At 26.0% G+C, this 27,771-nt stretch overlaps 4 protein-coding genes across 4 annotated transcripts; all 4 read left to right on the top strand.

Moving 5' to 3' along the window:
• Positions 1 to 3,677: 3,677 nt before the first annotated feature.
• Positions 3,678 to 7,430, top strand: OCT59_009704 (uncharacterized protein; the record flags this gene model as incomplete). The annotated part of the gene is made up of 9 exons (XM_066132534.1): positions 3,678 to 4,022; positions 4,093 to 4,485; positions 4,554 to 4,931; positions 5,008 to 5,376; positions 5,451 to 5,846; positions 5,915 to 6,292; positions 6,366 to 6,737; positions 6,810 to 7,205; positions 7,368 to 7,430. 9 exons carry the CDS (start codon positions 3,678 to 3,680, stop codon positions 7,428 to 7,430), a joined length of 3,090 nt encoding a protein of 1,029 aa, XP_066000170.1.
• A 503-nt stretch (positions 7,431 to 7,933) lies between these two features.
• Positions 7,934 to 8,164, top strand: OCT59_009705 (uncharacterized protein; the record flags this gene model as incomplete). The annotated part of the gene is made up of 1 exon (XM_066132535.1): positions 7,934 to 8,164. One exon carries the CDS (start codon positions 7,934 to 7,936, stop codon positions 8,162 to 8,164), a length of 231 nt encoding a protein of 76 aa, XP_066000171.1.
• A 3,150-nt stretch (positions 8,165 to 11,314) lies between these two features.
• OCT59_009706 (uncharacterized protein) lies at positions 11,315 to 13,849 on the top strand (the record flags this gene model as incomplete). The annotated part of the gene is made up of 5 exons (XM_025319172.2): positions 11,315 to 11,813; positions 11,915 to 12,306; positions 12,388 to 12,565; positions 12,635 to 12,700; positions 12,774 to 13,849. The coding sequence occupies 5 exons, from the start codon at positions 11,315 to 11,317 to the stop codon at positions 13,847 to 13,849; spliced, it is 2,211 nt and encodes a 736-aa protein (XP_025174443.2).
• Positions 13,850 to 23,841: 9,992 nt separating this feature from the next.
• On the top strand, positions 23,842 to 26,509 carry OCT59_009707 (uncharacterized protein; the record flags this gene model as incomplete). The annotated part of the gene is made up of 5 exons (XM_025333212.2): positions 23,842 to 24,337; positions 24,409 to 24,776; positions 24,858 to 25,029; positions 25,095 to 25,160; positions 25,224 to 26,509. 5 exons carry the CDS (start codon positions 23,842 to 23,844, stop codon positions 26,327 to 26,329), a joined length of 2,208 nt encoding a protein of 735 aa, XP_025174445.1. The 3' UTR covers positions 26,330 to 26,509.
• Between the last annotated feature and the right edge of the window lie 1,262 nt (positions 26,510 to 27,771).

Here is a 27,771-nt window from a genome sequence, read left to right on the forward strand (position 1 = left end):
TCGATATACCGATATTCGATATACCGATATACTATTAAAAACTTGATATACCGATAAAATTTTATTTTCCCACTATATGTGAGGACATATAAATATCGGTATAACTTTGATATAACGATATTTTCTAAAAATTTCATATATGTCCCGACATATCGTTATATAAAGGTTTGACTGTATTACGAATATCATGTTTATATTTAATATTTTTTATTTCAAAATTTTTTTATTTATTAGTTGTAACCCTGTTGCTTCGCATCAGGATTGTAATGCTGGTTCGTCATATAAATTTCGCTTTTTTGAATTTGTTTAATGTTATGTAATAAACTGGCCAAGGTAGTGCCAAGGTTGCATAATTTAGAATTTATTTATACAGGTAATTTAAACGTTACAAATTTTAGATTTTATTCATATTTTAAAGATAATCGTCTACTACATTTTTATAGATCATTAATCTTTTATCGATTTAGGAATAGGAAGACTTAGGATCCAATTGAAACTATTCCTTTGCAGAGGATGACAATTCTCATGACCCATTAAAAAACTCATCTTAATATTCAAAGTAGTTAAATGTCCACTTTAAATAATGTGTTACAATCACTAATTATTTTAAAAAAGATTAAAGTCTTTCACTAAGCGGCCTAAAAGGTGCTCCTTAAATGATAACGCAGTTTTCTTGAGGAAAAAAAATGTTATTAAGGCTAAAAAAAGAAATAGATAATAAATAAATTGACAAACTGATAGAACGATTATATCATAATTATTATCTTTCACGATATCCTCTTATAATACTAGGATATTTCAAACATTATGGTTACTAAAAAAATAGAGTACACAAAAAAAATGCCTACTATCTAAAAAAATGAGGCTTAAGCGGATAAACCAAAGAAATCTATCTAAAAATTCTGGCATATTACAATCTTGGCCGACAAATCACCAGCTCATTACGATGAAGTGTTGCAAGTTGCAACTCGAGCTGAACTCACACTTCTTGCCATATTATGTGATTTGTTTAATTTCCAGAATTTATAATTCATAATTGTTAATTCATAACAGTAACAGCAATTTACATTTGGATCATTATTTTTGAACTATTAAGGTTGTAATTTATATCGCAAAAAAATTGAAACTCTATTATTTATTTGAATAGTGAACTCTTTTATTTTATTATTAGATTAAATAGATAGATTATCACGTTCATTATTATTATTTCCTACTACTTTTAGCTTAGAAATGCAGTTTATCTTACTTGACACAGCCAATCAGATACAATACTTTATTTTGATTATTACTAATGACTAACTATTTTTGCGATAACGACTTGGTAAAGTATTATTATTATTATTATTATTATTGATTAGTTATTATTAGAATATTCGACTCTAAACTTTTTTTTTGTTTTAAAGCAATCCTGTTTATTGAATAGTTGCAAATCTGTAGCAACTGCACAGTAGGAGAATAGTTTTCACATATTTATTACAATATATTTTTCAACTACTATTTATTAATTATTCACTTCGATACAAAATTTTGTATAATAGTTAAATTTCTTATAAATAATCGGAAAATTTATCAGTAATTAAATTTATTTAAATAAGATGATACATTTATTTAAAATAAAAAAAAAAATTTGTCAACGTGAGACGACTGAGACGTCAGAATGATCGTTACTATATATGATGATGTAAATCTCTCAAACATATGAATATCCATTTTCACTTTACGTATGTTCTAAAAAAAATCTTTCATTTCAATCTTTCATAATTTTGTAATCCCATTCTAAAACTACATCTTCATATTCTGTACCAGATTTTTTATCACAAAATTTGCTTCCTAATGAGAATTTTAGCGGTTCTAGCCCCCAATGTACAAAAAAAAAATTCTTTTACCCAAAAAAAGAAAATCTATTATCAAACAATAAATATCAAATTACCTTTCAAAAAATCGTTTTTTTATTTTATTATTATTATCTATTATTATTCACTATTTATTATTAAATAAAAAAAAATTCAATGAATTCGTCTTTATTTTAAGATTTTTTTACTAAAAAAAACTTTTTCAAACTAAAAAAAGGAAAAACTATATATTATCATAACCATCAAATTCCCTTTTATATATTTACATTAATAACATTATATAAAATTAAAACAATCGCCTTTTTTTTAAAGAAAAAAAAACTAGCAATTTATTTGGTTACAGCACGATTTTCCTGACGGATGATTTCTCGACAAGACATTTGCCTTACAAAAGTTTGGCCAGAGGTATGCAGAGTTATGCACGAACATGTGATCAAACGGTCAGCGTTAGGTTGTCTTCGTAAGCGATTTATTGTCTGAAGCGTTAGCGAAGGACTATGCAAAATTTGGTTTAACTCTCATTTTTGTTCCTTTTCACAATCGACAATTTTACTTCCTTTTTTTTAGATATGTATCATGATTTATGCAACACTACCTATTTGACCCCCTGAAATATGCTAAATACACGTAGATTACGTAACATGCACTTGCGAGTTATGCAGCACGAAGAACTTTCCATTTTCCTAGTATAGTTACGGTACGATTTCATATATATCACATTTTTGGAATAATGCTAACGTGTTTCATTAATGACACCTTTTCTTATGTGACTAGGGATGATCATGACTCGAACTGAACTGAACTGGACCAGTTCAGTTCGATTCACACCTTGAGTGAACTGAATTGAACTGGTTCATTTCAAAAGCTTGGTTTAAGCCAGACATTATAGAATATTTATGTTATTAAATCATGTAATACTTAAATTAAAAATTTACAATTTAGGTCTTTTAAAATCATAATAAAAAAATATAATTGAATAATGCCACAAGTGCAGTAATCTTGGCGTGGTAAACAAATGGCATTCAACAAAATAAATAATTTATGATCTCATAAAGTATCAAGCATTTTATTACAAAGAAGGAAAACTCAAAATATATGTAATATGCATTATAAATCTCATATCAGAAAAATAAAAATGTGCAATTAATAATATAATTAGATGAAGCAACGATCATATTATTCTTATTATAATAATAGAAATAAATATTAAGAATATATCAGCATATGTATATTTGAATTAAAGAAACATTTATTCAATAATAAATTGAAAACCACTAATAAAAATACATTGTTTTAGTAAATAAGAATTCAATAGTATAATTAAAAACAATATGGTGTTAAGTATAACATAACATTTATAAATAAAGTAAGTATTAAATGCATAAATAATTTAAATTTATTATAAAGATAAAAATTTCATGATTTACTTATAGGTTCAGTAAAACTGTAGTTCGGTTCAGTTCAGTTCAGTTCGAACTGAGTCAACCTGAACTGAACCATGGTTTAGCGGTTCAGTTCAGTTCGAACTGAATCAACCTGAACTGAACCATGGTTTAGCGGTTCAGTTCAGGGTACGAGCGAACTGAACCATGAGTTGAGTCAACTCAGTTCAAACCACGGTTCACTGAAAATAAATGATCGGCAAATGATCGGCAAATCCGTGATGATATAGAGATGTCACCAAGATCTACAAGTGAAATGATCGACATCTAAATAAGCAGCTCCATTAATTATGCAAATTTTTGTGTTACCTGTCACTTGTACGTTACAATCGTTATATAAATAAAATTTTTATTTGAAAAAATTTTTGAGCTTTTGAAAACAATGTCTTCCCAAAATATACCTCCGAAAGAAAATAATATTCGGAAATATTTAGAAATTAATTGGACCAGTGGAAATGAAAAAATTGATGATTTCATTCAAAAAAGGAAATTAAAAATTAATAACTATGATGATATAGTGCTTGAATGGATACCATACAATCAGTTTAATGAAATTAAAGAAACAGTTAATAAAAATGGTCTTATAACAGTATATTCAGCAATATGGAAGGATGGTCCATTACACAAAAAGTATAAATGGAGTAATTATACAAGAGATTTAAATAAAAAAGTTGCATTAAAATGTTTGCATAATTCACAAGAATATATTGATTCTTTAATAAATGAGGTATGAAATTCCTTCAAATCCAAATACTTTGTTTAATTAATATATTTACAATTTCTTTTATTTTATTTAGGCTAAAAAATATCCAACAATATACAAAGCATTTCAAGTATTATATGGAATATCTCAAAATCCAGATACAGGAGATTATATTTTAGTTCGAAATAATTATTATGATATATGGACAAGTGGAAATGATAAAATTGATAATTTCATTCAAGAAAGGCAATTAAAAATTCATAACTATGATGATATTGTGCTTGAATGGATACCATATAATCAGTTTAATGAAATTAAAGAGACAGTTAACAAAAATGGTCTTATAACAGTATATTCAGCAATATGGAAGGATGGTCCATTACACAAAAAGTATAAATGGAGTAATTATACAAGAGATTCAAATAAAAAAGTTGCATTAAAATGTTTGCATAATTCACAAGAATATATTGATTCTTTAATAAATGAGGTATGAAATTCCTTCAAATTCAAATACTTTGTTTAATTAATATATTTACAATCTCTTTTATTATTTAGGCTAAAAAATATCCAACAAGATATAAAGCATTTCAAGTATTATATGGAATATCTCAAAATCCAGATACAGGAGATTATATTTTAGTTCTTGTCTGGGCAAGTGGAAATGAAAAAATTGATAATTTCATTCAAGAAAGGCAATTAAAAATTCATAACTATGATGATATTGTACTTGAATGGATACCATACAATCAGTTTAATGAAATTAAAGAGACAGTTAATAAAAATAGTCTTATAACAGTATATTCAGCAATATGGAAGGATGGTCCATTATATTACAATAATGAATTTGAAAGTTATACAAAAGATTCAAATAAAAACGTTATGTTAAAATATTTACATAATTCACAAGAATCCATTGATTCTTTAATAAATGAGGTATTTAATTTCTTCAATTTAAATACTTTTTTTAATTAATATATTTACAATCTCTTTTATTATTTATGTTAATAAGGTTAAAAAGTATCCAACAAACTATAAAGTATTATATGGAATATCTCAAAATCCAAAAACAGGAAATTATATTTTAGTTCTTGTCTGGGCAAGTGGAAATGAAAAAATTGATAATTTCATTCAAGAAAGGCAATTAAAAATTCATAACCATGATGATATTGTGCTTGAATGGATACCATACAATCAGTTTAATGAAATTAAAGAGACAGTTAATAAAAATGGTCTTATAACAGTATATTCAGCAATATGTAAGGATGGTCCATTGCAATATAATTATATCTATAGAAATTATACAAGAAATTCAAATAAAGAAGTTGCTTTAAAATGTTTAAATAATTCACAAGAATCCATTGATTTTTTAATAAATGAAGTATGAAATTTCTTTAAATATTTAAATATTTTTTTTTAATTAATGTATTTACAACTTTTTTTATTGATAACTAGGCTAATAAATACTCAACAAATCATAGTGCATTTCAAGTATTATATGGAATATCTCAAAATCCTGATACAGGAAATTATATTTTGGTCCAAAATAGTTGTATAAACTTGGCAAATCAGATCAGTGGAAATGAAAAAATTGATGATTTCATTCAAGAAAGACAATTAAAAATTAGTAACTATAATGATATAGTGCTTGAATGGATACCATATAATCAGTTTAATGAAATTAAAGAGACAGGTAAAAATGGTCTTATAACAGTATATTTAGCAATATGGAAGGATGGTCCATTACACAAAATGTATAAATGGAGTGATTATACAAGAGATTCAAATAAAAAAGTTGCATTAAAATGTTTGCATAATTCACAAGAATATATTGATTCTTTAATAAATGAGGTATGAAATTCCTTCAAATTCAAATACTTTGTTTAATTAATATATTTACAATCTCTTTTTATTATTAGGCTAAAAAATATCCAACAAGATATAAAGCATTTCAAGTATTATATGGAATATCTCAAAATCCAGATACAGGAGATTATATTTTAGTTCTTGTCTGGGCAAGTGGAAATGAAAAAATTGATAATTTCATTCAAGAAAGGCAATTAAAAATTCATAACTATGATGATATTGTATTTGAATGGATACCATACAATCAGTTTAATGAAATTAAAGAGACAGTTAATAAAAATAGTCTTATAACAGTATATTCAGCAATATGGAAGGATGGTCCATTATATTACAATAATGAATTTGAAAGTTATACAAAAGATTCAAATAAAAACGTTATGTTAAAATATTTACATAATTCACAAGAATCCATTGATTCTTTAATAAATGAGGTATTTAATTTCTTCAATTTAAATACTTTTTTTAATTAATATATTTACAATCTCTTTTATTATTTATGTTAAGGTTAAAAAGTATCCAACAAACTATAAAGTATTATATGGAATATCTCAAAATCCAAAAACAGGAGATTATATTTTAGTTTTTGTCTGTGCAAGTGGAAATGAAAAAATTGATAATTTCATTCAAGAAAGGCAATTAAAAATTCATAACCATGATGATATAGTGCTTGAATGGATACCATACAATCAGTTTAATGAAATTAAAGAAACAGTTAATAAAAATGGTCTTATAACAGTATATTCAGCAATATGGAAGGATGGTCCATTATACAAAAGATATGAATTTTCAAACTATCATATAAGAGATTCAAATAAAAAAGTTGCATTAAAATATTTACATAATTCACAAGAATCTATTGATTTTTTAATAAATGAGGTATTTAATTTCTTCAAATATTTAAATACTTTTTTTAATTAATATATTTAAATTTCTTTTATTTATACTTAGGCTAAAAAATATCCTACAAAACACAAATCATTTCAGGTGTTATATGGAATATCTCAAAATCCAGATACAGGAGACTATATTTTGATTCAAAGCTATACTATAAACTTGGCAAATTGGATTAGTGGAAATGAAAAAATTGATGATCTTATTCAAGAAATGCAATTAAAAATAAATAATTATAGTGGTGTAGTATTTGAATGGATACCATATAATCAGTTTAATAATATTAAGGAAGTAGGCAAAGGTGGCTTTGCTTTAGTATATTCTGCAAATTGGAAAAATGGTCCATTAGAATATGATACAGATAATAAAATATATAAAAGGAATCCAAATGTAGTAATTGCCTTAAAATGTTTACATAATTCACAAAATATTAGCAATAAATTTTTAAATGAGGTATGAATTTATTTTAAAATTATTTGTAATAGAAATATTCTCTTTAATTTAAATATTGTGAAATAATTATTTTTATTATTTATATATTTTAATAGGTTAAAAAATACTCAATAAATAAAAGAAGTAATATTCTTAATATATATGGAATATCTCAAAATCCAGATACAAAAGAATATATTATGGTTCTCCAATATGCAAAAGAAGGCAATTTTAATTATTGGATAAATAAAAATTATGAATATTTTAATTGGAAAGATAAACTATCTGCACTGCTTAATATTGTTAATGGTCTTGAAGAAATTCATCAAAATAGTATAGTTCATCGTGATTTTCACACAGGAAATATATTATTTTTAAGTAAGATAAATAAATTTGGTAATTGTATATCAATTTCAGATATGGGATTATGTGGAGAGGTTGGTAATATAGATGAAACTAAAATTTATGGAGTTATGCCTTATGTGGCACCTGAAGTATTAAGAAGAAAGCCTTATATTAAAAAATCAGATATTTATAGTTTTGGTATGGTAATGTATTTTGTAGCTACTGGAAGACAACCTTTTTACAATCGTGCACATGATCATCTTCTTGCATTAGACATTTGTAAAGGAGTTAGGCCTGAAATAAATGAACCAGAAGCGCCAAAATGTTATATTGATTTAATGAAAAAGTGTTGGGATTTAAATCTAAATAATAGACCAAATATTTTTGAAGTAAATGAATTAATCATGTCATTTCATAGTTCATATGAAATGGATTTTTACAAAGTAGAAAATAAAGAAATTGAAATGCAATTCAAAAAAGCAGAAGAATATAGAAAAGAAAATCTTTCATTCATTAAAAATTACCAAATAGAAACCCATCCACAAGCTTTTTACACATCTCGATTACTTAATCCTTTTACAGAAGACCTTCCAGAATATGATGATAATTCTCAATGCTTAGACCAAGTAATCTAAATCCAAATGAAATCAAATGAAGCATATTAAAATAATAAGGTTTTGTTTAAAAAAGATATGAAATTATTCACTTGATTTATATTTATATGGCTGTTATTTTATAGGAATTTGCATTTAATTTATAGTTCTGAATAGATTTGTAAGTTTTTTTTAAAATCATTTTGTAATAAACAAATATACTGGAATTATGTAATATTGACACTTAATGAAATAATTCCTCATATAAATTATAAAATAATGTGAATTTGATGGTACATTTGTATTTGCATATTTTATTTAAAACTTTTTATTCCTTATAATTGTAAAAGTATTGAATGAAAATAATATACAAAAATTGTAAATGATTATTTTTTTTATAAACAGAATCTTAATCATTACCTATTAACAAATAAAACACAAAAAAGAAAAAAGTTTTACAATACTTTAAAATGTTAAAATACTCAGAATTATAATGTCGAATAGGCCATTCATCATCTACCTGGACATATGTTCATTAATTAAATTGATAATATATAGTATGTAAGTATATGCTTATCTTTTGTATTAGACTCAATAATACCTTGTTGTTGTTTTGATATTGGTGTAAAATTCCCATGATTAGTGTCATGAGAATGTAAATTACATTTCGTTGCTTGATGCTTAAATTCAACGATACTATTAAGAGATACGGGGTCCCTATTATTTATACTTTTACCATTGAATTCAATTATATTAGTCCAAACATTATTTTCCAAATTTATTTTCTCGTCACTACAATAAATGTTACAGAGTCAAAACCTTTTTTTTTTTTTGATACGATGATTGATAATAAATTACTACTACCAAGTAGTTGTAAAATAATAATATGAAATTACAAATTATCTTACGAAAAAATCTTCTATAACTTCTTTAGGGGATAATCATCAGTTGAAATAACGGACATGGTTATGTGTAAAATTATCATTTAATATTTTGTGTTAACTTCATTACTACTATCTTAAATATCTAATCGTATAAGTAATCGTTTTAATGTAAGTCCATCGTCAAGCGAACTAATTCCCACATTCCAGAGGCTGGAGTACTGATTAATTTTTCAGTACCTAAGTGCATTAACATTTTATTGGTGACCGTAGAAAGCATCAGTCATAATAATTCATAACAAGTTACAATCGTGCTTAAATACCCTTATAAAAATATTACCTTTATGAAATGATTAAGCATTTTCAGTCGTAATGTTATTGACAATTTATCATTCACTACAAGCAAGTCAGTATGCTTAAAGACTCTGTCGTTGATCCTGTTCTTTCATTGAAATTAAGATCTGTTAAATTTAACAAATTTTTTTTGCAAATTTAGTATATTTTTTTAATGATAAATAATTTATATCTAGATTTATTTTTATGAAAAAGTATAATTTTCTGAGATCTTTTTTTCGTCAGAAAAAAATGATCAAGTCACGAAAGAATTTTTTTTTTGAATGATTAAAGATTAGATTATTTTTTTTTTATTAATTTTGGCAATTTTTTTATTCTGTGAAATTAATATAATTTTGAATTTAAAACACTTCTTAATATTTGTTACAACGTGATTGCGTGCATAATAATAAAGAGAGTGCAGCGGTTTCTACTGCATCACGTCATTCACGTGTTACATCTGCAGCTGTTGCTCCATTCAAGAATCGTTCGTTGTTGGCAAGTTACGGTGATTTCCACTCACAAAGTAGCTATCTAAAAAGAATTCATTATCTTTTTTTTTGTTTAGTTAATTTTATTTTTTTATTGATTTTATAATTTTTAATATTACTTAATATAGTTAGTAAAATTTATGTGAAGAAAAGTTGTATTTTAGTAAAAAAAATTCCGGTATAATTCATGATCATTTTATCTTAAATTCTGATAAAAAAAAAAAATTAATAATATTAGTAATCAAGAAAAAGGACGGGAGAAAATCATGTGAACCACTTACCAGAACCGCCAACCCAATAAAGCTTGGAAGCAAAATAAAGTAAAAAAAAATAAAAGAAAAAAAAATGACAAAAAGGAAAGAATAAAAAATAGACAATAGTAATAATAACATCAATAACAACAATAACAACAATAATAAATTGGGTACTCATTATTCTACAAAAATAGTAAGCAAAAAAAATATATATATTATATAAATATTGTTTGATCAAATAGGTGGTAGTTGGGAATGGGTTATGTTAAGTACGAAATGCTATTAATTTTAACATTAACATAAGGTTAGTTTTCAAACGTTTTCCTTTTTTGGAGGTCGTCTAAAGCGGGGGCAAATCACGTAATTCAGTGTAATTTTAATTAGATTATTTTTTTATAAAGAAAGATTAATAGAAACTTTAAAATCATAATATAAGTGTATTTTTATCTGCTTTGCAAGTTTACTTAAGGAAAAAAAGTGGATTATGAATATTGTTTTTGACTTTACATATGAATGAACGAAACTTTGCCGATCATATCCAAAAATGGATAACGAAATTGAAAAAGTCAAATAAATCAAAAACAGCATTCAAAACCCTACTCTGCGCTCTAAGTAAACTTGCAGAGCAGGCAAAAATGCATTTAGGATGTGTGTTTAGAATGGTTGAATATATGGTAAAAAGTTTTATTTTATGAAAACAATTTTTTTCGAAGTCACGTGATTTGCCCCTGCTTTAGACGACCTCCTTTTTTGGCATACCCCTAACCAAATAGTATCGGTTTACTGATTTAAATTTCATCCTTTACCTTTTAAATCCAAAGTTCCAAACCTTCCCATTTTTAAACAACAAATGATCAAGTAATCTTTTATTGTTTTAATTAATCAAACTAAATAAGGATGATTTATCAAAATAAAAAAAAAATATATTTTTGATATTTAGTACAAGATGTGTGTAAAATTTACTACCGTGTATATGTGTACGTCAATAAATATCTCTTTAATCTTGCAAATAAATACCAATCAAAGAAATGAAAATGATCTAATAGTTATTTCAAATTTAGTTATTGACAAGGACTTTTTATCTTAGTTTCTGCGATCGCAGGGAAGAAGTTATTGTACCGTTCACAACGGCGCAGCAAAGTTGTGCGACATGTGCGACATGTACGACGAATGTACTCCTTAAAAAATTTTTTTTTAAAAAAAAAATAAAAAAAAATAAAATTATTATGACTAATGGATGATTCTTCTGAAAATTTATTTTCTGATAAACCCCGTGAATTTATTGAAAAACTTGGATTTAGTTATTATGAATTAAATAATAAATTTATTAATTTATTAGAAGAGAATCAAAAGATTAAGCAACAATGTAAAAATCTTGAAGAAAAAAATCAAGAAAATTTACGTTTAAATTCAGAATTAAATGAAAAAAATCAAGAAATTTCATGTACAAATTCAAATTTAATTGAAGAAAATAAAGAAGTTTCACGAATTAATTCTGAATTAAAAGAAAAACTTGAAGAAAAGGAAAAAAAATTTGAAGAATTTCAACGATATGTTTCAAATTTGGAAAATCAAAGAAATGAAGAATTAAAACAATTAAAAAAACTTGAAATGATGTCTCAAAATTTAGATAAAAATTTAGGGATATTGAAATTAGAAGAAATCAATGAGAATATTATTAAAACTTTTAGAGAAAACAATGAAGATTTTCTGGCAAGTTTTTCAAACAAAGGTATGTTAATTATCATAGTATATTTTTTTAAAAAAAAATTTGCAAATATTGTTTAATAACGAAATTAATTATATTTTTACACTTTAAATGTTTTAAAAAAGATCCAGGTAGTAAATCACTACCTTATTCTAATATTAAAGTCGTGGTTGGATTAGACTTTGGAACAACTTACTCTGGATTCTCTTATTGTCATGTTGCTAATAAACAAAATATATGTTCAAATGAAATATGGCCTGGAAAGGTTGGCAAGTTAAAGATTAATACAATTCTTCGATATGATGATGAGTATAATAATGTGTTACTTTGGGGTGCTCCAGCTTTAGTTAAAAAACAAATACGCAAAATCGCAAAAAAAAATAATCAATATAATGAAAGAAATAAACTTGTTGAATTATTTAAATTATTTTTGGGAAACCTACAAGAAAATTCAAGACCAAAACTTCCAGTTGATTATAAAAAGGCTATTACTGATTATCTTAAAGAAATTGGAAAGGTATGAATTAAATTATTGATACTATATTTCAAATAATATATTTTATATATTTTATTAATTTTATTTGAATGAAATTTTAAGGTCATTAAAGATACAATCGCAACCCACTGGAATATTAATTTCTTTGAAAATGTTTTATTGATTCTTACTGTTCCTGCAGAATATTCTGAAAAATATATTGCTATTATGAGAGAATGTGCATATAATGCAAATCTCATTAATGATAAATATTCGAAAAATCTACAATTTATCTCAGCACGTAAGTAATAAAAGAAGGACTTGAATCTCTAGTTTTAATTAATGGATGAACTAATTTTTATGTTTACAGCTGAAGCTGCAGCAATTTATTGTATGAAAAATGAATTACAAAAATATGATTTATTAAATATAGAAGGTAAGTTATTATAATTATGAACGTTAATTAAAAAGAATTATTTTATTGATTTGACTGATTTTTAAATATTCAGAGACTTTTATGGTTGTTGACTGTGGTGGCGGTACTGTTGATTTAACTACTCGTAAGTTAGTTGGAAATAAATTAAGTGAAATTACCGAACGTATTGGATATTTCTGTGGAAGTACATTTATAGACAGAGAATTTATTGAGTTTTTACGTCGAAAACTTGGATATCGAGCTATAGATCACTTAAAAGAAAATAATTATGACCAATTTCAATGTCTGGTTCAAGAATTCCGTAAAAATGCAAAAGAACCTTTTACAGGAGTTAATAGAGAATTTTATTATGAATTAGATATTGAAAATATTTCTCCAAATTTATTGCAATATGTCGATGAAGAAATCAGGGAAATGATGGAAAAGGATGAATGGTTAATTAAGGTTAATTTTAATGACATAAAATTAATGTTTGATCCTATAATTGATAGAATTATTCGTTTGATATATGTACAACTTGAAAATATTCAAAAAGCTTGCTCCGCAATTTTCTTAGTTGGAGGTTTTAGTGAAAACAAATATTTGCAAAGAAGGATTAAACAGGAATTTTGTCATTATATAAAATGTCTTAGGATTTCCGATCAACCTATAGCAGCAATTTCACGTGGGGCTGTAGTTTATGGTTTATCTATTAAATCGAGCGATTGTATTATTTCTTCGAGGGTTCTCAAATATACTTATGGAATTAAATTGTGCGTTGATTGGAAAGAAGGTGACCCTATTGAGAGAAAAATCTTTCATGGAAAAGTTATAAAATTTAGTCCTCTGGTAAGAAAAGGGACAGTAGTAAAAGTAGATCAAGTATTTAACTCAAGTAACCATAGGCCCTCTAACCCATCTCAAACAGCATTGAACTTTGCATTGTATAGAACTTCCGAATATAATGTAGAATATTGTGATGAACCTGGAGTGGAATTATTAGGATCATTGCGAATTGACCTTCCAGATGTTCATTTAGGTTATAATAGATCAGTTACCTTTGGACTTTCCTTTGGTCAAATGGAAATTTCAGCATTTGCGGAGAATGCAGTCAATGGACAAAAATATGTAACTTCATTTTCTTTAAATGATGATGATGATTATGATTAAAGTTGGTTATTTTAACTTTTATAAAAGAATGTTAAAATAATATATAATAAATTCCTTGCAGCTAACGTATGTACTGTAAATACTACAGTGTATACAACTTAGTCCCAACAAAAAAATGTTTAAGTGGCCAAATTTTTTATATTATGTAATACTTAAACCCTTAAGTTTATTGGTCAGATTTATTTAATTTAAGTTATAATTTTTAATTCTAGCCAGATTTACATAGTTAATAATTAAACGAAAGTAATTTTGGTCAGATTTACATGTAATTCTGGTCATAATAAAATGGCCAAATATTTAATTTAATAGTAAAATATTTCAACTTTGAATTGCTACTACTTTCTTAAAAAATACTTTATAGGAAATTTAAAAACATAGTTTTATTAAGCTTAATTTGGTTTATCATTGTATGTTTATACTTCATGTTTATCTTTTTTTTTTGAATGAATAGTAGTGATTTAAATTTCATCAAATTTAATTGCTGGGACTAAGTTGTATGCACTGTAGTTCGCAATAATAATAACATAGTTTAAAAGAATTTTAATAAATAAATACAAGGTAAAAGTAAATTAACAATACTCATGATTAAATTACTTTATAAGGGTGGTATACTAATATACTGTAATACATTTGTGTTTTTATGATAAAAGTAAATAATTATTTAATTAATAAGCGACGCAAAGTTATAAATTCGGTTTACCGGTACATATCACAATTAAACTCAAAAATTTTGACCAATAAAATTTAGTTATCTGATCAATAATTTCATATGTTAAAAGTTTTAAGTTAAATGATAAAATTTTTGGCATGGGAAATCAATTGTAAATATGTAGTAAAATTAATAAATAAAAATTGCTAATCTTTTTTTTTTTTCAGAATGAGAAATTTTCTTTAAAGCAATATGTATCCGTCTCAATTTATGACATGATGATATTATAAAATATAAACTATTTTTTGTTGACCAATTATCTTATTAAAAAAAAAAAAAAAATTTTGAATTTGTGATTTACCTACCCGGCCGGGAATATGAAGACCGAATTTATAACTTTGTGTCGCCTAATATTAAAAGTTTTACTAAAACCTGCATTACATTTTTTAATTAGCTGGTTACAACTAATTTTTTAGACCAATTTATATGAAGTATACTTAACATTCTTATCAAATTAACTTTTGGAATTACGGCTGAAAATCTGACATTTAACCTTTTAGCCTCAGAAACTTCCATTAACTCTGTAAGACATTATTACTGGTTCACATATGAGAGAAAAGTCTTTATAAATTTACTAAGAGCAAATTTAATTTATTAATTCGAGATTTTTTTTATGGCTGCTTTGGTGAAACCGTGAAAGAGCAGCACGTGCAGATTTTAATATTTGGTTCATACGTTAAATCAATTAGAAAAATGGTTGGATAGTTTAATAATAAAAATAATTGAAATCATATTTTAAGCTAAAATTATGATAGATAATAAAGGAAGGAATGTCATTACTGAAAATTTTTATGCTAATACTTGTATTGGAATATAAGTATTAGAAATTCAGTTTTTCAGGTGCAAGAATTCAAATGGTGGTATGTATCAATCTAATGATAATAATCAAAATATATTAGATCATTTGTAAGTTATGAGGAAAAGTATGATTCCCAAAACTTAGAATTTGGCTTAATCGAATAAAATATTAAACAAATTAAAAGCCAAAATATCTGAAACATCATGAGTATCATATGATGTGTATCCAAGATATAAAAACTTTATCATCTATATAGTCCAATAATATTAACCATAGTGTAAAATAAAAATTCATATGAGATGATATATTTTCTAGATAAATGAAACTAAAATATTTTTTGCTCACTTTTAAATGTCTTTTTTTATTAAATCGGTTCGGTAAATTAGTAAACTGATGCCAAAACCCTATCAAGTGAATTGCGGATTCGGGATCACTAACCGCATTTCGATATTCCATTAATAAGAACGTCAAAATAATCATTAATTGAAAAGTGTATTTAAAGGAAATAAATTATCCTCAATTCTACCTCATAATATAAATCAAGTTTTGAATTTCGTTTCTTCTTTTTAAGAATAAATATCAAATATGAACATATTTTCGGATTTTTTTTTTTTTAATAATAATAATTTTTTTTTTTTTTGATCTTTTTCAAACTGATTTTTTTAAAATTTTTTTTCCCTTCATAGTAATCTATTTAATGATAATTTTTTCTTAAAATTTTTTTTTTTCTCATTCTTTGGTGTGTATTAAAAGATAATAAATTATTGTAAATTTTTCAATTATTTATTTAAATTTATAAATTTATTAACTCATTTATGATTAATTATAAATTCGAATGTCATGATTTTATTAAATATGAACAAGTTCAAAATAAATCACATTTCATATATTATATATTTTACATTTTATAATCCTAACTCCCCCTTTTAAACATGAACTCTTGTTTCTAATATAATAATTGTACATGTTAAGATACATGTTTGCTTTATAAATTCATTTTTTAAAATGAGACATTGCTCGAATTAAAAGAACTAAACTTGATATATAAATAAATATACAATCAATTTTTTCAAAGTTTTTAGACGCTATCTCAATTCTCAAATTTTTATTGGTTTAAAATTTTTTTATTATAGAAATCCAAATCCGCGTGCCACAACTGCCACATCAAATTAAATATGAGTATCAATTTCTTAACTTTATATCGACTATTAAAAACTTTTTGAATTTAAATTTTAAAAATTTTAAAATAGAAACTAAAGAAACAAATAAAAGTTCTCATAACCAAAATCTTATTTTAACCCTATATTCTACTAGATCCTAGATTCATCTTCAATAATAATTATTTTAACTAAATTTCAATTTTTACCAATCATTTCTTATTGTCAGTATAAAAACAAAGTTTACTAAAGTTTGTTAAATCGTGAAACTTATTATCGCCAATCAAACCATTATTTTCTACATACTGTACATTTTCAATAAACAAACGAAATAACCGCACACTCATTCTGGGAATTATATAAATATATTTTATGGATTTAAATTGAATTTTCGCCCTAAATTTTTAAAGAGCTTCTTAATATTTCAAAAAAAAAAAAATTAAAAAAATTAAAATATGATTGTCAAGATCTTAGACTAGAATCGAACTAGTTAAAACATAGACATGCTCTCCACCAGGATAAGATTTAAAAAAATTCTGTTTGCTTAATCTTTTAAACACATAGGAGAAAGAAAAGAAACAGAAAAAGAAAAGAAACACCTTAAAATATGGAAGAACCTAACTAGAGCTATGACCTCAAACACCAATCGGCAAACTCAGAGGGATGCTATGGCTGACCAGCCGGGAGACAGGGGCATATGCTATGGGTTTATCACGTTTCCAATAAACCAAGGTCGTCTACAGTCACATTATGTATATCATATTATACAAATGGCTAGAAAGTTCAACCATCTTCATTATGCTGGTGACCAGATGTAAAACCTAGACATCACCAGAAATAACGGGCGTTTTTACTAATAAAACTGCAAAACAAACTCTTTTTATACGAGAGAGATACCTCGTTACGCATGACGACCAGATGTAAAACCTAGACATCACCAGAAATAACGGGCGTTTTTACTAATAAAACTGCAAAACAAACTCTTTTTATACGAGAGAGATACCTCGTTACGCGTGACGACCAGATGTAAAACCTAGACATCGTCAGGAAATGGGCGTTTTTACTAATAAAACTGCAAAACAAACTCTTTTTGTACGAGAGAGATACCTCGTTATATAAAAAAAAAGACCTCGTTGTAAAAAAAAAAGAGACCAGGTATGTGGGTTGGGAGTATGGGTGGGTTTGGGTGTGGGTTGGGAGTGTGGGGTTTGGCTGGGTTGGGTTTGGGTGTGGGTTTGTGTATGGGTTGGGAGTGTTGTTTTATCTTCTTTTTTTTCGTCTTTCTTTTTTTAGGTCTGCTGTAATTGATGGAGAACTCTCGTTGTAAAAAAAGAGACCTCGTTGTAAAAAAAGGGACATCGTTATAAAAAAATTATAAAAGACGAGAGAGACTTCGTTATAAAAAAATATATGAAAAATATAAAAAATGTTGTTATAAAAGTAAAAGAAAATATAAAAAAGGTCGTTATAAAAGAAATATATAAAAAACGTCGTTATAGTTAAAATACAAAAGACATCGTTATAAAAGTTAAAATATAAAAAACATCGTTAAAAAAAAAGTGCAAAAAGTGGTTTATTTATAAAAAAAAATAATCAGTGGGTTATAGATAAAATGAAAGGAACGAATACGCTGATTTTATATTTGGACAGATTGATTGATTGATTTGATTAAAGGAGTATTTGGCTGATCCGCAGGACTGGCCTTCAATTGTATGTGTCGTATCACGCAATTTATCAAATATCAATATCAGCAGTTGTATGACTAATAATATATTGATCAAGAAGCACTTTTAACCCATCGTACCTGTACATAATTAATAATACCTTACTTATTATATTATATTGTACCATACTACTTTACTATATACTCATGTGGTTGTCACAGTTCCAAACAAATTATTATTATGGGTTTAAAATGTGATTTTTTTTGATTAACATTATTTTTTTTAATGTATGTTTTATTTTTTTTTTACTTAGTAGAGAGGGACTAAAGGTAGACATTAAGGAGAAACTGGTAGGTGTGCCTGATCTATCATAGAATAACAAATTATACTCTTAATTCCTATTTCCATGTTATGTTCTTTTATATTTCCGAGTACAACTTTGGATTTAATGAAAATAATAAATTTTTACAATTTACAATTTTTTAGCGTGTATAGTATTTCTCCAAAAAGTTTGATATTAAATGACGTGTTAATTAATTTGGTATACCTTTTTTGATAAGCCACGTCTCCTTTATTTTTTTTCCACGCTTCAAAATATCCTTTTACATTTTCTTGTCATACGATTTATTTTTAATGATTCACGTCCCAAGATAATGAAGTTATAACCAAGTGCTAATTTAAATTTCAAAATGGTGTTAGTTACTATTATGATAATTTGATTAAGGTATATTCATTTTTTAAACAAACATATACGTTACGCTAATTTCTTTTCTTTTTTTTTCAAAGTTCATTCAATCTATTATAAAATAAAAATAGAAAATTCTACCTAATTTACAGTGAATCATAAAGTGATTGTTAAAAAACATTTACACAAAAGAGAAGGCTTTAATTATATTATTTATTTTGATTCCGTGATGCTTTTAAACTATATTAGCGATAAAAGTTATTAATTATAATGCAGAGATTGAAATACAAGCATATTGGGATTGGTGTCGATAGGATCTCAAGCCTTAGGTCAAGAAATTCCAAGAGGAATTGTTCAACCACTGAAATCTATTAGTGAAGATTTGATAGAATTTCCATCAAAAAAATCTTGTTTATAATAAATTCTAGCCAATCTTCTAATGATACCAGTCAAAATTATAATATATACAGATTTTTGATGGCGAACGGTTTAGTGCATAAACCATTTAGTATTTTTAGAATAACTTTTTGCAAAAATCTAAGGATTATGAATAAATTAATTTTTTTATTTTTATCTTAAAAATTATTCTTTATTGTTTTATTAACAATTCTTTTTTTTACGTATTCAGTTGGTATACTGTATATACAATGCAATCATTTTATTTTATCACCGTTTTTTCGTTTGAAAAGTGTTGTAATAAATTTATTATATACTGTATACTGTATTTGGTTACCTCATACTATTACATTGTACCATATTGAACGTATGAACGTATCTCTTTATAAAATTATACTATTTAAAATGCAAAATGAAATATAATTTTTTAGAACATTACATATGTTAAAAAAATTTTTTATAAACATTTCTTTCAAAGTTTTCTATCTTTTTAATTGTAATTTTTTAAATTTTTCTTACGTAGTGGAAGGAAAAGTGGTTCATGCATAGAACCTGAAAAATAATTTTTTACGTATCCTTCAATCGTTCCAGCCAGGATAGGAATGAAATAAATGTTTGTAGGTGGTTACACATAATTCCTCCAATGAAATTATTTAACTCGTCAATTCCAAGGACCATGGGCCAGTAGAGGGTTAGAAGTTGTTTCTTGCTCCAACATATACAACTCGGAGAACAGTGTCTAAATTAAAGTTGGCAAACATCTGAACGTTTGCAAAGTGTATTAAAACTGTAAAAAGTAAATTTCCGTCAATGAGTTGCGGTTGGAAATACTCAAACAGAATACGTAGAGAAAGAGATGTATGGCCGTTAATTACTTTCTCATTATCAATTTTATCAATTTTTCTAATTCTTACATCTACACTATTGGCAGCGCTTCCATTCTCATAGGTGATGTTTATGACGACTAAGTTTGCAAAATCATTACGTATTTCCTCATCAGATTCATTGATACAATTCTTTCGATTTCATCAAGAAATCTGCTCTTTCCAGTTCCAGGTCCACCGGCTAAGACGGGGATTGAATGAAAGTATTTGTCATTCACATTGCGATGTTCAAATCGCCTCTTAATCCCAAATACCGTTATACTACCATTCCAGAAGTGTTTTATCATAAAACAAGTTCAAAATAAATTATATTTTATATATTCTACATTTTATAGTCCTAACTCCCCTTTAAACATGAACTCTTGATTTACAATAATGTAATTATACCTAGGATGAATATCAATTAAAATATATTATTGATCTTATTATATTTTAGTGTGCTATATTAATGTTAAAAGCATAATACTGATATCAGTTTTTTCAAATATATCTTGAGTATATATGTGTGTTTAAAAATAAAGTATATTTTTTTTTAATAAACCTTTTATTTTCTTTATTTTACATTATTAAGATAAAATACAAATTATAAATGTATATTTATTTTCATTTTTTATAATTAAACAAGCTGCAGCAGCATTATACTGTATATAAGGTTTACCGTTCAAAGTTCAAACGAATTGTTTTTTATTATGAATAATAAATAAACTTTTACGTAACTTATCCCAAAATTTACTTGAAATTTCAATTGATGATGAATATTATGATGTTATTATTGAAGTTTGCAATGATCCTTCATCCTTATATAAAGATATTTCGTGCTTATATGGTTATCTTACATTATCGTCCACTTATAATGATAGATTACAAAAATTAAAAATTATAAAAATTTACGAAAATGAAGGAAAAATAACATTATTCTTCGTCATCTATTACTGGGCATATAATCTGATTATCTGTTATCCTGTTATTCATATAATCTTTTAGTGACAAATGAATATCAACATTTGGTGCAGGTTATCTACATCTCGAAATTTTATTTTATTAAAACTTAATATTGTCATGGGATATTTTTTTCTTATATGTTTTATTTTTTTATTTATTTTTATCTATTTATTTTAGCTATGTTACATAGAGTTATTTTCAGTTATTTTCAGTTATTTAGTGATTAAATAACAACGGAAGCTTAGCTGTGGGAAGGTGGCTGAATACAGGTGATACAGGTGGCTGTATAGACAAATATGCCCAGATCACCAACAATTGGCCGGGTGGCAATTCTGTTTTAAAGACAGATTTGCACCAGAATTTTTAACAATATAAAAAAAAACCGTTGTTGGAAATGCAATTGGAGTAGTTCGGTTAGTCCTAAGTTTGAGTTAGTTTTGCATAGGTTTTATTTTCAACAGATAGATATACAGATATTACAGAGTGCCGATAGAGGCAGTAATATCGTATTTGTTCCATTGTTAATAAACCTGCCAATCTGTTTCCACATTACTTATATATGTTTTGTCATTTTTAACACACTGTTTATTATTATCGTTTATTAACATTGTCTTTCATTATCATTTGTTAGTTTTTTGTTATATACCATTGATTATCCGTATACATTTTTATACACAAACCACCCGATCTACCCTCAATCTATCACATTACTTATTATCGTTCACAATCGTTTATTATCATTTATCCGTATACATTTTTACCTTATCGCTTGTCATACATAATTATTTTACCCTGTCATTTATTAACCGATCCTTATATTTTTTCTGTTACTACCTATCAAACTTCAGAAACTGGTGGTAACAATATTTACTGTATATTAATTGCATTAGTAAAAACTTTGGATAAATACTAAATAAAATAAATGAATAATAATAATGATAAAATTATATTAAGGTAATCTTTTAACGTTAGGTCTGGTTCATTTCACTGACAATCACTTCACTGACAAACTTTTCACCGACAAGGTTATTTCACCAACAATCATTTCACTGACAATCATTTCACTGCTGACATAAAATATAAATATTGAATATGAGATATTTTATTATAAAACTTTTTTTTTTTAGATATTTAACGCCCAGTAAAGTACAAAAACTAATTAAGGAATATTGTATCACAAAAAATTTAATTCATCCATATATGGCTAACTTAAATTGATAAAATCAAATAAAAATTTTTCCGTTAAAAAAAGAACCAATAGAATGAAATGTAGTTGAAATCACCATACGTTTAAAGTCCGATATTGATGAATATGTACTGTAGATTTCCTTGCAGTTATCGTATTTATTACACTCTTGTTCCGAGAAATGATATCATATAATTATCAAATTCAAAATATTAAAAATATTTTAGTCAATGTTATAATAAAGTAGTATAAAAAAATTAGTATGTACATGGTAAACAAGAATCCTTAACTTTTGTAACATGATGCTAATATTATGAATGAACATATTTACGTGACATTCAATACAAAATGGCGCAATAATTCCAAAAATATGTAAAATGAAATATTGCAAATATTGCTTGCTCTTGGCCAGTTATTAACTTACAACTGTTTCTCCTGAACACCACGTAGAGGTGGCAAGCTTCGTTCAGGGTAAAAAAGAAATCACTTACCTATAATCTTATACAACCAGTTTATAATTAATAGGATTAAAAAAAAAAAATAATATTTGGGTTGTTAAGAACAAAAATTGAGCAGAGACGTTCGGACATATAGATATATATATAATATAACAACATTCACAACTTGACCAATTCTATATGTAAACTGTGTTTTTTTAGTTATGCTCTGGCCCCAGATACGACTACTTATGCACATGTGCATCAAATCAAGAAAGAAAATTATAAAAGAAAATTATTTACATAAAAATCAAAACAAATAAAAAAAAATGCACATGTGCATCAGAACAAGAAAGAAATTATTTTTGTAAAATCAAAAATAAGCTTTCTCATCCCCCCATCTAATTATTTGGTTTACATATATACACAATACGTACTATGTACATACATACATAAAATACGTACGTATATATACGTAATGTGGGAAAGTCGAACGAGCAATAAACACAGGTTTCTCGACTCAATTTTATTAGAAAAATTTGTTTAAGTATGGCTTTAACTTTTTTAAAGTTTTTAACGTGAAGTTGATCGTACCTACGGTTTAAAATGAGATGTGGAGTTGGTTGCACCTTACCTATTACCATACTTAGCAAGAAAAAAATAAATAAAAGAAAAAGAAAAGCGAGAAGGAATAAAAAAGGAGAGAGGAGTTGAAGAGAATAAAGAGAAAAAAGTGGTTATTTTATACTATATTTTACTTAACCATGATGAGTCATTTTACAAACATGTAAACTCCGATAGTATAGAAAATAGACATGTGTTTGCAATAATTTCTCACGTAATCTTGTATATGACGTCAAATTTTATATACTATTTCTGTGGACGTATATCAATCATTACATCACTAACCGAAAAACCCATTACTGCGTAACTTATTACAGTATATTTTCAAAAATATTAGTGATGTACAATCGAAGTCTAAACTCCTAGTATATGTGGTACAATATGATGCAGGTGAATATATATTTATGATGCAGGTTGCAGGTTACGGCTGGTTACGCTGAGTAATCAGTTGTGCGACATGTGCGACGATGTACTCCTTAAAATTTTTTTTTAAAAAAAAAGAGTTTATTATGGCTAATGAACGTTCAAAAGATAATTCTTCTGAAGAATTGTTTTCTGATAAACCTCTTAAAGTTATTGAAAAACTTGGATTTAGTTATTATGAATTAAATAATAAATTTATTAATTTATTAGAAGAGAATCAAAGGATTAAACAACAATGTAAAAATCTTGAAGATAAAAATCAAGAAAATTTACAAAAAAATCAAGAAATTTCACGTATAAATTCAAGTTTAATTGAAAAAAATAAAGAAGTCTCACGAATTAATTCTGAATTAAAAGAAAAACTTGAAGAAAAAGAAAAAAATTTTAAAGAATTTCAACAATATGTTTTAAATTTGGAAAATCAAAGAAATGAAGAATTACAACAATTACAAAAGCTTGAAATGATGTCTCAAAGTATTGATAAAAATTTAGGTGTATTGAAATTAGAAGAAATTGATGAAAATATTATTAAAACTTTTAAAGAAAATAATGAAGATTTCTTGGCAAGCTTTTCAAACAAAAGTATGTAATTATCGTAGTATATTTTTTTAAATTTTTTTCGGAATATTATTTAATTTTGTACCCTAAAAAAGATCCAGATGAATCACTGCCTTATTATTCTAATATTAAAGTCGTCGTTGGGTTAGACTTTGGAACAACATGTTCTGGATTCTCTTATTGCCATGTTGCTAATAAACAAAATATATGTTCAAATGAAATATGGCCTGGAGAAATTACCCAGTTTAAAACAAATACAGTTCTTCAATATGATGATAAGTATAATGATGTCGTGCTTTGGGGTGCTTCAGCTTTAGCCAGAAAACCAAATCGCCGAATCAAAAGAAATAAGCCTGTTGAATTATTCAAATTATGGTTGGGCAACCTAGATAAACGTTTAAAACCAAGACTTCCAGTTGATCATAAAAAGGCTATTACCGATTATCTTAGAGAAATTGGAAAGGTATGAATCAAAATTAGTTATAGCGTAATCCAAGTAATATTTTTTTTAATACTAATTAACTTTATTTAAATGAAATTTAAGGTCATTAAAGATAAAATTGCTTGGAGTGTTAATTTCTTCGAAAATGTTTTATTAGTTCTTTCTGTTCCTGCAGAATATTCAGAAAAAGATAAAAGTATTATGAGAAAATGTGCTTATAATGCAGGTCTTATTAATGTTAAAAATTCGAAAAATCTAGAATTTATCACGGAATGTAAGTAATGTAAGAAGAATTTAAAAAGCTAGTGTTTTAACTAATAAACTAATTTTTATTTACAGCTGAAGCTGCAGCAATTTATTGTATGAATAATAAATTAAATGAATTACAGGAATATAACTTAGGAAGTAAGTTATTATAATGAATTTAATTATCTTAAAGGAATAATTAACTAATTAAATTATTATCAGTGACACTTATGGTTGTTGACTGTGGTGGTTATACTGTTGATTTAACTACTCGCAAGTTAGTTGGAATTAATCCACTTCGATTAGGTGAGGTTACTGCACGCATTAGGGACTACAGTGGAAGTACATTTATAGACGGAGGATTTATTGAGTTTTTACGTAAAAGACTTGGAGCTCGAGCTATAAATCTCTTAAGAGAAAATAATTATGATCAATTTCAATTTTTGGTTCAAGAATTCTGTAAAAATGTAAAAGAACCTTTTACAGGAGATAATAGAGAATTTAATTATGAACTAGATATTAAAGATATTGCTCCAGGTTTATTGCAATATGTCGATAAAGAAATCATGGAAATGATGGTAGAAAATGAATGGATGATTAATATTAAATATAATGACATAAAGTTAATGTTTGATCCTATAATTGAAAGAATTATTCGTTTGATACATGTACAACTTGATAATATTCAAGAAGCTTGTTCCGCAATGTTTTTAGTTGGAGGATTTAGTGAAAATCAATATTTTCAGAAAAGAATTAAGCAAGAATTTAATCATACAGTGAAAACTTTTTCAGTTCCTGCTCAACCTATAGCAGCAATTGCACATGGAGCTGTTATTTATGGATTACTACTTACAAAATCACCACGTACTAGCAATGAATATGCATTTTATGCGGCTTGTATCACCGCAAGGGTTCTTAAATATACTTATGGAATTAAAGTGTGCTTGGATTGGAAGAAAGGTGACTCTCCTGACAGAAGAACTCCTGATGGAAAAATTTTTAAATTTAATCCTTTAGTGAAGAGAGGGACGGCAGTAGAAGTCGGTAAAGTAATTAGCTTGTATGAACATGTACCTCTTCTTCCATGTCAAACGGAATTTAGTTTTGAAATATATAAGTCTTCTAATTCTGATCCAAGATATTGTGATGAGACTGGAATGGAATGTGTAGGGAAATTGCGAATTGACCTTCCAGATGTTCATTTAGGTTATAATAGACCAGTTACCTTTGGACTTTCCTTTGGTGACATGGAAATTTCAGCATTTGCGAAGAATAATGTCAATGGACAAACATATGTAACTTCACTTTGTTTAAATAATGATATTTGACGATATTTAAAAGTTACGATTAAATATAATTACTTGTATAACAATAAATTATTTTACCTTATATTACTTACAGTTAGTTGTATGTTCGCAATGATAATAATATAGGTAGTTTTAATTTTGCATTTTTATTAAAAATTCTTTTTTAAAAATTACTTATGATTAAATTACTTAGGCGTAAGATGAGGATAATAAAGATTGTATGTTAGAACAATACGAGACTTTTTTTTGTGTTTTTAAGTTCCTGTTATGGAAATACTTGGAGTGTATATATATACTTTAAGTTTTTTTTTTACAACTAATTTATAGGTCAACCTGTATACAATAAATATACTTAGCATTCTTATCAAATTGGCTTTTGGAGTTACAGTATTTATCCTATTAGTTCAGAAACTTTTAACTAGCTTCATAAGAAGCTACACAAGCTTTACATACGAGAGAAAAGCTTTCATAAATTTACCAAAAGCAGATTATTTTTCGACTTTATGATGTTAAGCCTACAGATTTATTTTTATTGCTGCTTTGGCAAAGGCATGCGTGTGCACGCAGATTATCATGTATTTGGAGTGAATTAAGTGAATTAGTAAAAGAGGTTAATAATAAAGTTATGCATATAACAAAGTTGACATCAATAACTTTAAGCTGAAAAGACGCTAAGATAATGATCAAAATAGATTTGCATGTTACATTTGTATCCAAGAATAATTTAGATTATTAATAAAAGTATGATTCGAAAGAATTTAGTTATATCGATGAAGATGATATAAAAAATTTTACCATTTATAGATTTAATAATATTTAACATAATGTAAAATAGGTAAACATATTGAATACCATATAATAAATTCATATTTTTTTTTTTCTAGATAATGAAACTAAAATATATAGATTTGAAACTTTACTTTTATAAAATAATGAAATTCAAACATGTGATTATTTTTAATGATTATTATGACGTTCTTTTTAATGGAATAAATGATATAAATGATATAATTATTATTTTATATACGTCCTAAAATTGATAAAATTAAGAAAGATACAATACTCTGAAAAAATTATAGCCCATCTATAAAGCAGAGACATTGCATGTGAGTGTCCGACGGACTTAATGTTCACTTCAGGATATTTTTTTGTTATGATCAAAATTATTTTACATAATACTCTGAGTTTATACTATGTTAAATATTAGAGGTTCAAACATTAAATTTGTATGAAATCATGCAAAGTTTTTGATGATCAAACCAATAGAAAATTATTGATCATTTCAAGGACAAAAAGGAGACATCAGGGGAACGGCATAAGTGCTACTGAAGATCTTACTTCACTGAAACAGAAGTGACTGGCCGGACCTATCACAGAATATGAATTGTCTTTAGACGGATTTTCTTGAGCTCGGAGACCGCAATCTAACTCGGATACCGCAGTCAAAAGACAGAATATGAGTT

This window comes from Rhizophagus irregularis, chromosome 18 (assembly GCF_026210795.1).
Source record: "Rhizophagus irregularis chromosome 18, complete sequence".
NCBI classification, from domain to species: Eukaryota; Fungi; Glomeromycota; class Glomeromycetes; order Glomerales; family Glomeraceae; genus Rhizophagus; species Rhizophagus irregularis.